This window comes from Phocoena sinus, chromosome 7 (genome assembly GCF_008692025.1).
Source record: "Phocoena sinus isolate mPhoSin1 chromosome 7, mPhoSin1.pri, whole genome shotgun sequence".
NCBI lineage: Eukaryota > Metazoa > Chordata > Mammalia > Artiodactyla > Phocoenidae > Phocoena > Phocoena sinus.
Genome location: NC_045769.1, coordinates 23,843,019 through 23,861,624, shown reverse-complemented (window position 1 = coordinate 23,861,624; position 18,606 = coordinate 23,843,019). Strand labels below are relative to the sequence as shown.

General features: G+C 35.7%; 1 protein-coding gene across 2 annotated transcripts in view; it reads left to right on the top strand.

Annotated features, from left to right (window-relative positions):
- SPAG16 (sperm associated antigen 16) overlaps positions 1 to 18,606 on the top strand; it is an 879,748-nt gene that overhangs the window by 14,718 nt on the left and 846,424 nt on the right. The window contains exons 4-5 of one of the 2 annotated variants that reach the window (XM_032638542.1): positions 8,361 to 8,479; positions 14,300 to 14,437. In XM_032638542.1, coding sequence (XP_032494433.1) covers positions 8,361 to 8,479; positions 14,300 to 14,437 — 257 coding nt within the window. The remainder of the gene's footprint in view (positions 1 to 8,360; positions 8,480 to 14,299; positions 14,438 to 18,606) is intronic. The other variant, XM_032638543.1, reaches the window with a different exon arrangement.

Sequence of the window (18,606 nt, the reverse complement as noted above, 5' to 3'; positions counted from 1 at the left end):
ATGATCCTTTTAATGTGCTGTTGGATTCTGTTTGCTAGTATTTTGTTGAGGATTTTTGCATCTATGTTCATCATTGAAATTGGCCTGTAGTTTTCTTTATTTGTGACATCTTTGTCTGGTTTTGGTATCTGGTTTTGATGGTGGCCTTTTAGAATGAGTTGGGGAGTGTTCCTCTCTCTGCTGTATTTTGGAAGAGTTTGAAAAGGATAGGTGTTAGCTCTTCTTTAAATGTTTGGTAGAATTTAGTTGTGAAGCCGTATGGTCCTGGGCTTTGGTTTGTTGGAAGATTTTTAATCACAGTCTCAATTTCAGTGCTTGTGATAGGTGTGTTTATATTTTCTATTTCATCCTGGTTCAGTTTCGGGAGGTTGTGCTTTTCTAAGAATGTGTCCATTTCTTCCAGGTTGTCCATTTTATTGGCATAGAGTTGCTTGTAGTAATCTCTCATGATTCTTTTTACTTCTGCAGTGTTAGCTGTTATTTCTCCTTTTTCGTTTCTATTTCAGTTGATGAGTCTTCTCCATTTTTTTCTTGATTAGTCTGGCTAGCGGTTTATCAATTTTATTTATCTTCTCAAAGAACCAGCTTTTAGTTTTATTGATCTTGGCTACTGTTTCCTTCATTTCATTTTCATTTATTTCTGATCTGATCTTATGATTTCTTTCCTTCTGCTAACTTTGGGGTTTTTTTGTTCTTCTTTCTCTAATTGCTTTAGGTATAAGGTTAGGTTGTTTGATATGTTTCTTCTTTCTTGTGGTAGGATTTTACTGCTATAAACTTCCTTCTTAGAACTGCTTTTGCTGCATCCCATAGGTTTTGGGTCGTCATGTTTTCATTGTCATTTGTTTCTAGGTATTTTTTGATTCCCTCTTTGATTTCTTCAGTGATCTCTTGGTTATTAAGTAGTGTATTGTTTAGCCTCCATGTGTTTGTATTTTTTACAGATTTTTTCTTGTAGTTGATATCTAGTCTCATAACGTTGTGGTCAGAAAAGATACTTGATGTGATTTCAATTTTCTTAAATTTACCAAGGCTTGATTTGTGACCAAAGATATGATCTATCCTGGAGAATGTTCCATGAGCACCTGAGAAGAAAGTGTATTCTGTTGTTTTTGCATGGAATGTCTTATAAATATCAATTAAGTCCCTCTTGTTTAATGTATCATTTAAAGCTTGTGTTTCCTTATTTATTTTCATTTTGGATGATCTGTCCCCTGGTGAAAGTGCGGTGTTAAAGTTCCCTACTATGACTGTGTTAATGTCCATTTCCCCTTTTATGGCTCTTAGCATTTGCCTATTGTATTGAGGTGCTCCTATGTTGGGTGCATAGATATTTACAATTGTTATATCTTCTTCTTGGTTTGATCCGTTGATCATTATGTAGTGTCCTTCTTTGTCTCTTGTAATAGTCTTTATTTTAAAGTCTATTTTGTCTGATATGAGAATTGCTACTCTACTCCAGCTTTCTTTTGCTTTCCTTTTGCATGGAATATCTTTTTCCATCCCCTCACTTTCAGTCTGTATGTGTCCCTGGGTCTGAAGTTGGTCTTTTGTAGACAGCATATGTACGGGTCTTGTTTTTATATCCATTCAGCCAGTGTATGTCTTTTGGTTGGAGCATTTAATCCATTTACATTTAAGGTTGTTATCAATATGTATGTTCCTATTACCATTTTCTTAATTGTTTTCGGTTTGTTATTGTAGGTCTTTTCTTCTCTTGTGTTTCCTGCATAGAGAAGTTTCTTTAGCATTTGTTGTAAAGCTGGTTTGGTGATGCTGAATTCTCTTACCTTTTGCTTGTCTGTAAAGGTTTTAAAATTTCTCTGTCAAATCTGAAAGAGATCCTTTCTGGGTAGAGTAATCTTGGTTGTAGCTTTTCCCTTTCATCACTTAAAATATGTCCTGCCACACCCTTCTGCCTTGCAGAGTTTCTGCTGAAAGATCAGCTGTTAACCTTATGGGGATTCCCTTGTGTGATATTTGTTGTTTTCCCCTTGCTGCTTTTAATATTCTTTCTTTGTATTTATGTTTTGATAGTTTGATTAATATGTGTCTTGGCATGTTTTTCCTTGTTTTTATCCTATATGGGACTCTCTGCACTTCCTGGAGTTGATTGACTATTTCCTTTCCCATATTAGGGAAGCTTTCAACTATAATTTCTTCAAATATCTTCTCAATCCCTTTCTTTTTCACTTCTTCTGGGACCCCTATAATTTGAATCTTGGTGTGTTTAATGTTGTCCCAGATTTCTCTGAGACTGTCCTCAATTCTTTTAATTGTTTTTTCTTTATTCTGCTCTGCAATAGTTATTTCCACTATTTTATCTTCCAGGTCCCTTATCCGTTCTTCTGCCTCAGGTTTTCTGCTATCGATTCCTTCCTGAGAATTTTTAATTTCATTTACTGTGTTGTTCATCATTGTTTGTTTGTTCTTTAGTTCTTCCAGGTCCTTATGAAATGTTTTTTGTATTTTCTTCATTCTATTTCCAAGATTTTGGATCACCTTTACTATCATTACTCTGAATTCTTTTTCAGGTAGACTGCCTATGTCCTCTTCATTTGTTTGGTCTGGTGGGTTTTTATCTTGCTCCTTCATCTGCTGTGTGTTTCTCTGTCTTCTCATTTTGCTTAACTTACTGTGTTAGGGGTCTCCTTTCCACAGGGCAGGTTCGTAGTCCCCATTGTTTTTGGTGTCTGCCCCCCATGGCTAAGGTTCCTTTAGTGGGTTGTGTAGGCTTCCTGGTGGAGGGGACTAGTGCCTGTGTTCTGGTGGATGAGGCTGGATCTTGTCTTTCTGGTGGGCAGGACTATGTCTGTTGGTGTGTTTTGGGATGTTTGTGACCTTATTATGATTTTCAGCAGCCTCTCTGCTAATGGATGGGGTTGTGTTCCTGTCTTGCTATTTGTTTGGCATAGGGTGTCCAGCACTGTAGCTTGCTGGTCGTTGAGCAGAGCTGGGTCTTAACATTGAGATGGAGATCTCTGGGAGAGCTTCTGCCGTTTGATATTACGTGGGGCCAGGAGGTCTCTGGTGGATCAATGTCCTGAACTCGGGTCTCCCACCTCAGAGGCACAGGCCTGATACCTGGCTGGAGCACTGAGACCCTGTCAGCTACATGGCTTAGAAGAAACGGGAGAATAAAGGAAAGAAAGAAAGAAAAAAATAAAATAAAATAAACTTTAAAAAATAATAAATAAGTATTGAGAATAAAAGAAATTTTAAAAGTAATAATAAAAAGAAAAAAATAGGAAAGAAAGAAAGAAGAGAGCAACGAAACCAAAAAACAAATCCACCAATGATAACAAGTGCTAAAAACTATACTAAAAAAAAAAAAAAAAGGATAGAACCCTAGGACAAATGGTAAAAACAAAGCTATAGACAAAATCAAACAAAGAAGCATACACATACACAGTCACAAAAAGAGAAAAAGGAAAAACAAAACCAAAACATTGTTGCTCCCAAAGTCCACTGCCTCAATTTTGGGATGATTCGTTGTCTATTCAGGTATTCCACAGATGCAGGGTATATCACGTTGATTGTGGAGATTTAATCCGCTGCTCCTGAGGCTTCTGGGAGAAATTTCCCTTTCTCTTCTTTGTTCGCACAGCTCCTGGGGTTCAGCTTTGGATTTGGCCCCGCCTCTATGTGTAGGTCACCTGAGGGAGTTTGTTCCCGCTCAGACAGGACCGAGTTAAAGGAGCAGCTGATTCGGGGGTTCTGGCTCACTCAGGCCAGGGGTGGGGGAGGCAGGGGTATGGATGCGGGGCAAGCCTGTGGCGGCAGAGGCCAGTGTGACGTTGCACCAGCCCGAGGTGCTGTGTGTTCTCCCAGGGAAGTTGTCCCTGGATCATGGGACCCTGGTGGTGGCGGGCTGCACACGCTCCTTGGAGGGAAGGTGTGGATAGTGACCTGTGCTCGCACACAGGCTTCTTGGTGGTGGCAGCAGCAGCCTTAGCGTCTCATGCCCGTCTCTGGGGTCCATGCTGATAGCCGCGGCTCGCGCCTGTCTCTGGAGCTCATTTAGACGGTGCTCTGAATCCCCTCTCCTCACGTACCCCGAAACAATGGTCTCTTGCCTCTTAGGCAGTTCCAGAGTTTTTCCCGGACTCCCTCCTAGCTAGCTGTGGCGCAGTAGCCCCTTCAGGCTGTGTTCACGCAGCCAACCCCAGTCCTCTCCTTGGGATCCAACCTCCGAAGCCTGAGCCTCAGCTCCCAGCCCCCGCCCGCCTTGGCGGGTGAGCAGACAAGCCTCTCGGGCTGGTGATTGCTGGTAGGCACCTATCCTCTGTGCGGGAATCTCCTGGCTCCCCCAGCCCCGCCACTTCCCGTCTCCGCCAGTTTAGGGGCTTCCTAGTGTGTGGAAACTTTTCCTCCTTCACAGCTCCCTCCCACTGGTGCGGGTTCCGTCCCTATTCTTTTGTCTCTGTTTATTCTTTTTTCTTTTGCCCTACCCAGGTACGTGGGGGAGTTTCTTGCCTTTTGGGAGGTCTGAGGTCTTCTGCCAGCGTTCAGTAGGTGTTCTGTAGGAGTTGTTGCACATGTATATGTATTTCTGATGTATTTGTGGGGAGGAAGGTGATCTCCACGTCTTACTCTTCTGCCATCTTGAAGGTCTCCTCCTTTTCTTTAGACTTTGGTTTCATTAAAGTTCATTTTAAATCTTACATATCATATATGCTAATGAAATAAATACATAAAATAATTTTCATTACTTTTATATGTTCAATGATTAAATCACAATAAAAAGAGCTGTTTGTCATTATTGAGTTCCTAGTCCCTTGATGTACACATTTAATTTCAGTTAAAGAACCAGGCTACTTGTATCCCGAGCCTTGCCTATAGATTCTTCAAACTAGTATCTTTGACTTAATTTGAATTAAAGAGTTGATTCTCAGGAGTCAAAAAAACAGTTTTCAAAGAAACTCACTGAGTGGAATAGTTCAAACTATATCAAGACAGTTTTGATATATGGTCCAGTAATTCTTTGGTATTCAACATTTAATTAATTCTTAAGTCCTCTCTGATTTTGTTCTCAACATATCTCATATCCTTCTCTTCGCTTTCATTCCTTACTTAGTTCGTCTCAGATTCACCTTCTGTCTTCTCTCATCAGAGCTACTGTCATGCTGCTGATACTGCGCCTCCTTCTACTTGCATGTAAAGGAGGTTTTAAACACAAATTTGAATTTATCACTCCTCTACTTAAATCAGCAATGTCTCCATCCTTCCGTCTGCCTTGACCTTCTTGATGTGCTTTCTGTCTGGCTTTCCAACTTTCTCTTTGGTCCTTTCTCCATAAGACCTTGAGCTTGAATGGACTGAACTCTCATTCCTTGTCTTTGCCTCTGATGTTTTTCTTGCCTTGAATTTCCTTCCATCCTTCTTCACCCATTGAACTTCCTCTTCTTCTATAAATTCCAACTTAAGAGTCTTTCTTAACAAAGCCTTCTTTTACCTACCAAAGACAAGTGAAATACTTTCCACCTTTATCACTTTACCAAGACGATCTCTATTTTTTCACACAAGACACTATTTAGAAACCTCTCTAATTAGAAAATTTCACCTTTATAACTTTCATAGAAAAAACTAAGCAACATGCTAGAGCCACTTTTGTCTCCAACAGATTTCTGGTTCACATGTGGATGGACTTTTTAATAATTCAGCATTTTGTAAAGTGAGGCATATTTGCTAGTTTCTAGAGCCTTGGCTCTTTTGGTCCTTATTCTGAGGTGCTTTATTAACACCATCATTAAATTAGTTTTAAAGCTGTAATGAGAGTTGTATATATTGTATAATTGAGATAAAAATGCAACTTAAAATTACATAAATGTACCTATTGGCTGTATGTATGATGTTCTGTGTAGACTTATAAATAGGCTTTTATAATCAAAACTAATCACAAATAGTAGAGCTTCTATACTGTTATTTGTTTACATGTTTTGTTTTTTACTCAACTGGTCTTTCAATTCCTTGAGACAGGGACGGTGTCTTATTCATATTTAATTCCTCGCACTTTTCACACAGTGCCTGGCATATGGGTGATATTCAGCAAATATATGTTAAGTTAATATTATTTGTAAAGATAAAAGAGACATTTATGATCACATTACAGCTTGGAACATGTGTCTGTGTGTGTGTGTGTGTGTGTGTGTGGTGTATAATGCTGAAGGACTATAGATTAGATACATAAATATATTGTCAGGATTATAAATCTCAACATATAAGTAAGAACTATGGCAGTTTAAAGTGGTTGGATTTCTGTTTTGGATGTTTCAAGGTGTGTGTATAAGATGTGTTCAGGAAGAGAAAACATTTATTTGAGAAGGCAGGAATCTTATGTGCTGCAACCATACAAACAAGCATCTTGTAAGCAAGCAGTCCATAGGCATCTTTAGAAACTAGAGTAGGTACAGTCTGTCTTCCCTTTTCTCCTATGTTCCTGATTCCTTCAACTATCATCCTTCTCATCTTAAAATATCATGTTCAAATTTACTGACCCAAAATCAAAGGTAGCATTTATTAAGTATAATGAATGCTTGCTTTGAGCTATATTATGTCCTTACCTAACAGTTATAAATATAAAATCTTCTACCACAATTCAACAACTTGATGGATGACAGGCATGCTGTACTCTTGCTACTTTGGCATCTCCCATGATGTTTGATATAGGGTCCTACACATAATCATCATTGTTATATGATATCTTTTTTAATGATCTTAGGAAAGAGAAGTTATTCTGCATGAGCTTTAAAAAAATTTTTAAAACCCCATCATTTGTCAGGAATTTTCTGTAGCCCCCTAAATTTGCTTAGACTCATCACTATTTTGATTGTCATAATAGCCACTAGTAATTAACATCAGTATTAAAGTATTCATAGAACTTTTAAACGACTTTTTGTAGCAAGAAAGATTTTCTTTCTTCAGTGCATTTCTGTGTAACCATTGTGTGCATTCTTTGTAACCTGGTCTGTAACCATTACCAAGTTGGGAAGGGGAAGTAGGAAGGAAAGTCCGTTGCTGGGTTTCTATAGGTGAAAATAGATCTGACTATCCAAGTATTCTGCAGTGAGATTACTGAGTTCTTACCAATGAGAAGAAAATGAATGTACTCTGGAGACAATGATGCTGTTGATATTAAGAATCTACCCATTGGGCTTCCCTGGTGGCGCAGTGGTTGAGAGTCCGCCTGTCGATGCAGGGGACACGGGTTCGTGCCCCGGTCTGGGAAGATCCCACATGCCACGGAGCGGCTAGGCCCGTGAGCCATGGCCGCTGAGCCTGCGCGTCCGGAGCCTGTGCTCCGCAGTGGGAGAGGCCACAACAGTGAGAGGCCTGCATACCGCAAAAAAAAAAAAAAAAAAAAAAAAAAAAAAAAGAATCTACCCATTACTTTATTTATTTTATACAGTGATAAGTGATATGGTAGTTGTTATGACTGTCCTTTCATATCTCACTTGCTGAAATATCTCCATTTCTCTAGTTTAAGGATCTCTAAACTTGTTCTCACAAGGGTCACATAGAAGATATTTTGTGTTTTGAAGGGCATAAGGTCTCTGTTGCAACTGCTCAACTGTAGTGCAAAAACAGCCATAGACAATATGTAAATAAGTGGGCATGGTGGGGTTCTACTAAACTTTGTTTATGAGAACAGTTAGCTGACCCCTAATCTAGTTGATAGACTTATTTATCTCCATTATGAAATAATAGTACAAGAGCCCTCTATTGCACATAATTTCTTCCGTAGTGTTTCTAGAAATCAAGGCACCCAAACCACATTTCTTTTTATAATGATAATAATTAAAATAATTAAATGATCTATACATTGTGTATATTTAATTTGTTATATACTATTGTTAGGGCAAGGTGACCTCCTTATTGTTTTTCAAACAATCCAATCACAGTCTTGCCTGCCTTTGTACTTGCTAATGCTGTATCTGGAACATGACTCTACCTCTTCTCTAGATTTATGTTCAGATGCCGCTTTCTCAATGAAATCTTCCTTCATCACCCTATGTACATAGCAGCCCAGCTCCACACATGTATCTGCTCCCTACCTGGCTTTCCCTCGCTTCAATCCTCTGTCTGTACACCCAGGCACTTAGTAGCATCTACCATACTATATATTTTTAATTTAGTTGTTCATTTTCTGTCCCCATATTCTTGACTATCAGTTATGAGGACTGAGTCTTGTCTGTTTTCATCACTGCTTTATCCCTAGTGATTAAAATAGTTCCTGGACATAATAGTCAACAAAATTCTTTAAAAAGTGAATGAATGAATGAATGAATGTAAGGCCTATGTGTACAATTAATCAAAGCTTTGATATTTTCAAAATAAGTAATCACACATTTAAATTTTAGGAGCAGAAAACAGTCCTTTCTTCAAAGCATGCAGTACCTGAAACAATAGAAGACTTTCTCTGCAATTTCCTGATCAAAATGGGAATGACTAGAACTCTTGATTGCTTTCAGTCTGAATGGTAAACAATTAAGGAAATAGTTCTCTAGAAATACTAACATTATTTAACATGTGTACTTTTAATCATCTTAAAAGACTTTGAGTGACTCGGCTTATGTAAAATGAATGAACTGGATAGAAACTTTTCTCATCACCACCACTGAAACCACAACACACATACACACACAATCAGGATATCAATTTCAAAGAAATTTTTAATAAATATCTTTTCTAAATATATAAATTTAGGTGATTTTCAAGAATCAATAAAATGGAATGTCTCCTGTAGTTATATAATATGAAGCTATTTGATAAAATATTTTTAAAATGTCTTTTGAATAATTATAAGGGTATAATTTCCTGTATTAAGACATCCTGCTAACAGTACTACTTTGCTTGTTTTACTTAGAGTGTAATGGCCTGCTTTTCTCTACTCACACAACTAATTTTTTTCTACAAATATCCCTTCCTTTAGAACTAAGTGGAATTACATTGTCAAATGATACCTTTTTCTTGTTATAATTGAAAATTTAATAACTTATTGGTTATGAAAATCAGCAGGCATACTGTCTTTATTCCTTTGCTCTAGTGGTAATGTCACCAGACACATTTTCAGAGTCCTAACATTTGTTAACAAAATATTATTAAATAATTGGATAATAAAATGTTTGATTTTTAAAAGCCATTGTATTATAGAAAGAAGGAATAATATGATATATAAAGTTGTTTATAGTGTTTTGGAGTTCAATCCTAATTTTAAATATAGGTGCAATTTGTAATTTCTACTAATCCAACTTTGATTTAATTTTTATATTCTGCTTTTTTTCGTTCTCATCTACAGAGACCATGCACATAGAAGAAATCAGTTTCATTATTTTAAATTGCATGTCTAATATTAATAAATTTAACTAGGAGAACCATTTTTGATTAATACAGTTTAGGAAAAAGAGCAAGTTTGATGGTAGAAAAATAATACTCTTCCTATTAAATCTGGAAGTTGTGTGAATAATTTTTGTAAAAATGTCCCTAAGAAATAATTACAAATGTATTAGAAAATACATTTTTATAAAAGTAGGTAGATGGTTAATTTGCAGTACTAATGAAAGATTAATGTGGTTCAGTTTCCTGTTTTTCTTCTAAAGATATGTGTTGTAGTGCTTACATGTTTGGCCAGTCCAAAGTATGAAATGATCCCCTTGGAGAAATCTGGAACCAAGTATGCTCTTAATTAGGTGCTTGTTGCCATATTATCCTTTTAGATTTAGCAATTTGAATTGAGATGAAATTTCAGAAAAGTACAATAGTATTAAGATTTATAGAACCCCTAAGTAAGCATTACATTTAGCATAATATTGTAATCATAATGTAAAATTTGTATAAATAACTCTTCATTATATGGGCTTAGTAATACTGTGGTTCAAATTATTTTATTCTTATCCTCCCTAGCCGCCAGTTTGTAATGAGATTACAAATTATTTGTAATGAGATTATACTGTATTGGATATTTTTTTCAAATGAAACATTTTTTACTTTGATCAGAAACTTTTACTTATTATGCATAGTAAGACTGTAGGAATATTATATATATATATAATTATTATTATTATTATTTGCGGTACGCGGGCCTCTCACTGCTGTGGCCTCTCCCGTTGAGAAGCACAGGCTCCAGACGCGCAGGCTCAGCGGCCATGGCTCATGGGCACAGCCGCTCCGCGGCATGTGGGATCTTCCCGGACCGGGGCACAAACCCGTGTCCCCTGCATCGGCAGGCGGACTCCCAACCACTGTGCCACCAGGGCAGCCCATATATATTATTTTTATAATTTCTATTATAGAGAAAAACACTTGTAATATATCATTGCTGTAAATTCATTTAATTTTACAAAAGGTGGTGAAGCAAGGTTTCTCTATTGTTGGTTTTAAAAAAAAAAAAAAAACCCCACAAAAAACAAACAAAAACTCCCCAAACCAAAAAACCTGGGCAGTGAAATTTGGCGTATGTTCCTTCATTCCTCAAACAGTAATTGCAGTAAATCCATTGAATCTGAGGTCAGCACACTAAGGCTCTGGGGCCAAATCTAACATGCCTCCTGTTTTGGTAAATAAAATTTTATTGGAACACAGCCATGACATATCTTTTAGGTATTGTCTATTTGTCTCTGGTTGCTTTCACACTATTACATTTAATGGCAAAGTTAATTAGTCACAGCGGAAACCATATGGCCCAGAAACTTTTTTTTTTCTCCAAATTCTAAATATTTATTTTCTGACTGTTAGCTCACACAGAAAAGATTATACATATTCATAATATTCTATGAACCACACAAAGTCTGCACTGTAGGTTTAGTCAATGATATTTTTATGACCCTTTAGAAGTGCTCTGTGGACAATTATAATTTCCCTGGGGGCAAAATTAAAGAAAGGGTTAAAATGGAGAAATTATGGTAGTGCATTTTATGTACCCTTACCGAGCATATGTCAACCATCTCCTTTCCTCCACTGGATTGTTTTGCTGGCTGTTAACAAGGTCAGGACTCACATGAAATGTACATTCTTGCTCTTTGCCTCTTCCTCTTATTATCTCTAACTCACTCCAACTCTTCTTCCCTTTACAGCCAAGTGTTTTGAAAACAGGCTATTTTCTTTCTTTCTTTACTCTTTTACATCCTTGGTTCTCTCCAGTTTGGCTTCCGTTCCTACCATTCTACTGAAGGTTGGATGGTAGTAAAAATGCCATCAAATGTAATAGTGCAATTATTTATAATATTTAATTGCTATTTTAATTTTTTCTTAATTTTAGAAGAAATTATAAATTAGTATAATATTCCTTTAATTTTCACAAAAGGGTAAATATTGCTGCTTTTAGCCAATAAAATTTGGCATAATACATAATTACTCAAACGTGGGTAGTGCAGTTGAAACTTTTACCACATATTAATTTATTTACATAGCATTTATTTTAGTGGCCTTCATATCACTTTTTTTCTTCTTGAAATAATTTCTTTAGTGACTTTTTTTCTGCATTAAATAAAGCAAGTTGCTGAAAACCAATTTTATGGTCAGAAAAACTTTATGGTCCAATACTTCAGTCAATCCTTATGTCTTCTCTTTTGAGATAAGTATAAACCACATTCCAAATATGTATAGAAAAGTGATTTTATGCTTAAATGGTTATCTATTTATTGTTTTGTAAGTTGTGGCAAATATCATTTAATACTGATTCAATTATCTTAAACTTTTGGATATTTTACAGAGGTTTTCTTGCTATTTTTTGGTATCAGATAAGATATATATATAACACAAAACATGTGACTAATGTGTAATATATTAATAAAGTTAAGATTTAAAATATGAAAATGCTGAAAATTAAGCATTTTAAATTAATATTTAGCTCATCTATAGCAAGGTTTGTAGGGATTTCTTTGTTAATAACTATATGACTTGAAATGTTTTTCTATGTTGTGGTTGTTTTTTATTTAACTTTATTAATTGCTACATATAATGATTAAAATTGTACTTATTTACAGATTTATAAATGATTTTCTGATGTTCCTTCTTATTTCACTGAGAAAATGGAAGTTCCACAACTCTTGCTTCCTCTCTACCAACCTGCCACCTCTGTTGTCAGCATTCTCCCTCTCTCCTGTCACAGCGGCTGAGCCATATACCCTGTCAGCTGAGGCCAGCTCTCCTCTACTGGATCCCAGCTCCTCTCACCTACTCAAGTACATGACTCCTGCAATTGTCCCCTCTCTTTCCTGCACTGTAAACTTTTTCCTTCTCTGCTGAATCACTCACATCAGCACAGAGATGTACAATAATATGTCATATATTAAAAAATAGAAGAAAACAAAACACCCTGGACTCCACTTTCTCTTCTAGGTTCATCTTGATTTCCTGGGCTCTGCTTTATAGCTTATCTCCTTGAAAGAGTTTGTTGCTACTTCCTCATTTCCTACTCTCTCATTCCTACTCTAGTTCCACTTTCACCTCCATGACTCTACTGAAACTTTTTTCAGTGACTTCACATTGCCAAATTCAGTGATTGATCCTCAGTACTCCTATTCAGTCTCCTTGCATCATTTGTCACTGCTACCCATTTCTCATTTCTTGCAACACTTTCTTCGCTTGGTCCCTGACCCAAGCACTCTTCTATTCTTTCACTGCTTCACTGCCCCCTCTCTTTCTTAGTCTCTATTTGGTAGTATTTCCTTCTCTTCCCAATCTTGAAATAGTCCTAGGTCTTCCTTACTTCTCTCTTTACATTCACTTCCTAACTGGCTTCATCCAATCTTGTGACTTGAAAGTGTATCTATTTACTGATCATTCCCAGATTTAAACTGCATGTCCTAACTTTTTCCCTGAACTCTGGACATGTACTTATAATGTTCATTTTCACTTAATTGCCCAGCAGACATATTGCATTTAACATGGATAGAAACAGTTCCTTGATTTCTCTAAGCACCCAGTTCCTACTGCATTTGTCCCCACTAAATGTCTGTCTGTTGCTCAGCCAAAATCCTTGGAGTCATCCTTGACTTTTCTTTTTTAACCAACACCTGACATCTGATCTGTAGGAGAATCCTGTTGGCTCCATCTTTACAGCATGTCCAGAAGATACCCATTCCTCACAATCCTTACTGTTACCAACTTTGTCTAAGCCACCAATCTTTCTCTCCTGAACTATTGCAGCAGCCTCCTAACTAGACTCTCTGGTTCCACTCTTGCTTCTCTAGGGTCAGTTTCTTCAAACAGATGCCAGAATAATCCTTTTAAAACATAAATCTGATCAGTGTCACTTGTCTCTTAAAGCATTCTGATGGCTCTGATTCAGAGTAAAATCACATTCCTCTTTCTGGCTCCCTGCTGTCTTCCTGACTTATCTTTCACCATTCTCTTTCCTACTCACTTAGTTGGCTCCGTTTCCAAATACTACAGATGTACTGGCTTTTTGCTTTGTATTGTATTTGTCAAATGCCTCCTTGTTTTACATTTACTTTTCTATCAGCCAAGAATGCTCCTCTCCCACATATCCACATGGCTTAGTCTCTCATTCCCTTCAGTTCCCTGCTGAAATATCACTTTGTCAGTTATACTTTCTCTGGCCACCTTATAAGAAATCTCACAAATACCCCCATCATTCTCTACTTCAGTCTCTCTGTTTCTCTTATCTTGCTTTATTTTACTTCATAGAATATATCACCATCCACATTAGAATGGAAACTCCATTAGATAGGTAGGGACTTGGACATTTTTGTTAATTTCACCAGTGTCTGGACTAGTGCCTGGAGCATAGGAGATGTTCAGTTATATTTTATGCACCATGATGATATTAGTACTTAGCAATTCATTAATATTTTATTTTAAAAATATCTTATGAATATTGACATTTTAAATTTAAAAAGTTATATTGCAACTTATCACTATAAACATTCCCTAAGACTTAACTTTTTGGGCTTCCCTGGTGACGCAGTAGTTAAGAGTCCGCCTGCCAATGCAGGAGACATGGGTTCGAGCCCTGGTCCAGGAAGATCCCACATGCCGTGGAGCAGCTAAGCCCAAGCACCGCAACTGCTGAAGCCCACTTGCCTAAAGCCTGTGTTCCGCAACAAGAGCGGCAAGAGAAGCCACCACAATGAGAAGCCTGCGCACCGCAATGAAGAGTAGCCCCCGCTTGTCACAACTAGAGAAAGCCCATGTGCAGCAACGAAGACCCGATGCCGCCAAAAATAAATAAATAAATAAATTTTTAAAAAGTGATTTAACTTTTTGAAATGTACATAAACTAAGCCAATGTAGTAGAAAGAAACAATATAAAGTCTTTTGTTTGATTTTATCCTAGGTATGAGTTAATACAGAAGGGAGTAACTGAACTTAGAGGTGGCGGGCATGTTCCAGATGTCTACACCCAGAATATGCTTTTAGAAAATGAGAACAAAATTTTGAAGAAAGAATTGAAGCACTATAAACAAGCAGCTGAGTATGTTATTTTAAAATGACTTTAAAAAAAATTTTTGGTCTAAATAAATGTAAGGCATTGAATTAGCTAATAGGTGGATGGTGGTTAATGCAACAGAGCTTTAACTCTGGAGAAATGAATTATATGTCAATTCTAGTTGGAAAGAATATGAAAGGCTTCACCAGCAAATTAATTGAACAGATGAGCAGAACACTCACAACTGTAATTCACCAACAAGAGTGGAATGCAGGGGGTTGTGCAGGAGGTTGTTAATTTGTTATGTAACATTCGCTTCCTTATGTATTTTGATAGTCTTATCATTGCTTGTGGAAATCTTCCCCTATGAGGGTAAGCTAATTTCTGAGATAATAATAAAATTATAGAAAGCTAGAGGAAGGAAGGAGCTAGTGTATTCTTAGTAGAGCAATTTCAGTATTTGAAAGTTGCCCAAAGAGAGCTGTTATTTTGTAATTTCATAGCATGAATTTATGCACAGAAGAGAAACGTAACAGAAACCAAATATCTCTGCATGTTTCTTTCTTTCTAAATTAATGAAAGACATGCAAGTTTTGGCAAACAAACTTAGATAAATGTGCAGTGTTATTCTGGCAAAGACAAGTATGTGAATGTGTTGACTTGGGGTGAACATACTCATCTAAGACAATGTTAGGTGAAAAATTAATGCTTAGATATGGAGTAGACAGTTTATGCTTTGTTCATTAATTTTTATTAAACATTTGAAGAGGGGCTTTCTCTGTTAAAGAATCATATTAAAACAAAAATTAGATAAACAGAACTACCATAAAGGAACATAATATTTCTAAGATCTTTGTAAAATACTTTAATGTAAAGAAACGAGACTGTATTGCCAGGTGAAGGAAACATTTAAAATAAGCTTCTGCTTTTGAAACTTTCATATTATCTATGGATGTACTATTTGGGATTTTACATTTTAGGTGGAAGTGTATGATGATCCACAGAATGATAGTACTAGAACCAGCATCCTCTCTATCCTCAGTTCCATTTCTCAGAAGTGGTTTGCGCTCTTGGCCCTGACACTCACACCTAATGGATGCACTGGGAATTTGACACAGCAAATTTTTCAGTGTTGCCTGGAATACTGTTTCAGTTCCTGATCTCCTTTGAATTATTGCTTGAGTTTGCTAATTTCTTTTGAATAGGTAGAGCCTCTTTCTGCAATGAGTTTTGCCCCAGTGCTATGAAATGATCATTTTTGTTACTGGTTGTTTATTGAATATTATATTTAATAACTATAATCAAAACCATATAAACTGTTGCCCATGCAAATTATTAACTTAATGTTAAAAGAAACCATGATTCAAACAGCTATCACTCAAATGAAATCTGTCTCTTGTTCATGTTTACTAAAATATCAGATTACTAAATGTTTTTAAAATTTACTGTATTTACTAAAATATAGTTTTAGTTTCAGTGGGCTTATGGTATCTCTCAAATCTATCTTACTTGATATAATTAAACTTATACAAATTAGAAAAGGAAAATATTTATTTTGTTTAGTCTGCCTGACATGGAAAATTTGAAGGAAAGCTGCTTGACCCTTAGTAAATGCCTAATATTTATATCATTGAATGAATATTAAGCAAATTGTGCTTCACAGCCCCTTTTGATGAAGGATGTCCCTGTGGCCTAATTTTGTTGGATACATTCCCAGAAAATGGAGACTGAAATTTTGTAACGAATTCCCAAAACTACCTCTGTCATGCTACAAGTTTGCCCCAAATTGTAAGTTTCATCACACAGGTTTTACAATTTGACTTGTGAGGATATTTTCCCAGTAGGAATTAGTGATAAACATGGGATTCCCTTTAAGGAATTTACATTAAAGTTTTCTTTTTTAGGATTAAGGCTGTTTCTTAAAGCAAGATAAATGTAGATGTCAAATACTTCTCTAATAATAATATTTAATACATAAAAAGAGTCAGGTTACAGATGTGTTATATATTATCTTGATTAAACTGGTAGCATTTAGTGATGAATCTAGAAAAATCAGTGAAATCATATAGCTGTAAGCTTATTATTTATCTAGGGAAGATTTGCCATGGAAAGAGTACTGAACTTAAAGTTCAAATACCTAGCTTCCAATATTCTGCTACTTATTAACTCAGTTTCCTTATTGTTATACTGAGAATAATTATGCATAATATTATTAACTCCTAGGGAGTGATGTGATAACTAAATAAGATAATCTGTATTAAAGGGCTGTGTAAATCACAAAGTGCTGTGAAAATGTCAGCTATTATTATCAATATCTCTAAAGGCTGTCATCCCTAGATTTAAAAAATATTATCATATCATTATTTTTGAAATTCAGCAATGATGAAGCATGAAGGAAGAGATGAAAAGGGAAAATATTTCACTATAAAGTATCTGAATTGCTATAATTAAAAAAGAAATTGTCTTTTTCTCTGCTGTAAGCAATGCCAATTTTAGAACAGGGGCTTTCCCTATATTTGCTGCAAATGTAGATTATCTTCTAAAATATAAAATTTGGTGTATGGTGTATCTGTATGTTTCGTGATGGGTGTTAACCAGACTTATTGTGATTATTTTGCAATATATACAAACATACATCCAATCAGTATGTTGTACACCTGAAACTGATATAATGTTACATGTCAATTAAATCTTGATAAAAAAAGGTTTGGGAAAAAACTGCTTGGAAAATTTCTTTATGGATGTTTTTAAGGGAAAAACAGCATTATTAAAAAGATTTATAGTTACAGTAAATATATTATTGGATTGGCCAAAAAGTTCGTTCAGAACATCTTACGGCAAAACCTGAGTGAAGTTTTTGACCAACCCAACACATAATAGATACTGGAGAGGAATGATATAAGTAGGAGTTTGACATTCTTTCTTGGAAGATTAGAATATAACTGTACTTTTATATTGAAATGTAGACCAATTGTTATTTTAACCAAAAATATTTAACTTCTTAACTTTTTAATTCTAAACAAATACCAAGCATATAGAAAGTAAACAAAATAAAATAATGAACTTCTTGGGCCTGTCAGACAGTTTCAACACTTATCAACTTTCTGCCATTCTTGTTTTTATCTCCACCCACACCCTACCCCACATCCTGTTTATTATATTATTTTTTACAGTTCTTTTTTTGTGTTATAATTTACATAAATTGAAATGTACAAGTCTTAGCTACATAATTTTGACAAACAGATGAAGTCTTGTAACCTCCATACTCATGTTACTATAGAACATTTCTCTCTATCCAGGAATTTGTTTTGTGTCCCTTCTCAGTCATTCCCTCCCCTGGCAATCACTGTTCTGATTTTATTTTCCACCTTAGATTAGCTTTGCCAGTTTGAGAACTTCATAACTGGAATCACAGAATATTCATTTCTTTGTGTTTGACATGTTCCACTCAGCTAAAGTCTGTAAAATTTATTTGTGATTTTTGCATTTATCAATAATTTGTTCCCTTTTATTGCTAAGTAGTACTCTATTGTGTAGTGTATACCACAATTTGTTTACCCTTTTTCTATTGAGTTGTTTCCAACTGTGGTTATTATGAATGATACTGCTATGAACATTTGTGTACAAGTCTTTTTGTGAGGATGTGCTTTCTTTCTTTTGGATAAAAACTTAGGAATGGAATTTATGAAGGGTAGATGTATAAGAAACTGCTAGTCCATTTCCTGACATTCAAGTTGAGTCATTTTACATTCTCAAGAGCAATATATGAGAGTTCCAATTGCTCCATATTGTCACCAACATTGAGTTTTGTTAGTCTTTTAAATTTCAGCCATTTTAGTGGTTGTATGGTAGCAGCTTCTTGTAGTTTTGATATACATTTTCCTGATAACTAATGATATTGTGAACATTTTGTGTGTGTGTGTATGTGTGTGTGTGCTTATTGGCCATTCATTGATCCTGCTTTCTGTGTAAATCTTTTGCCTGTTTTTGGTTGAATTAGTTGTTTTATTTTTGAGTTGTAAGAGTTCTTTATATATTCTGGTTACAAATCCTTTGTCAGAATATTGTGAATATTTTCTTCCAGTTTATGGCTTGATTCTTCAATTTCTTAATGGTGTCTTTGGGGTGAGCAGAAGTTTTAAATTTTGAGGAAGTCTAATTTATCTTTTTTATAATATTGCTTTTGGTATTTTGGCTAAGATACCATTGCCTAC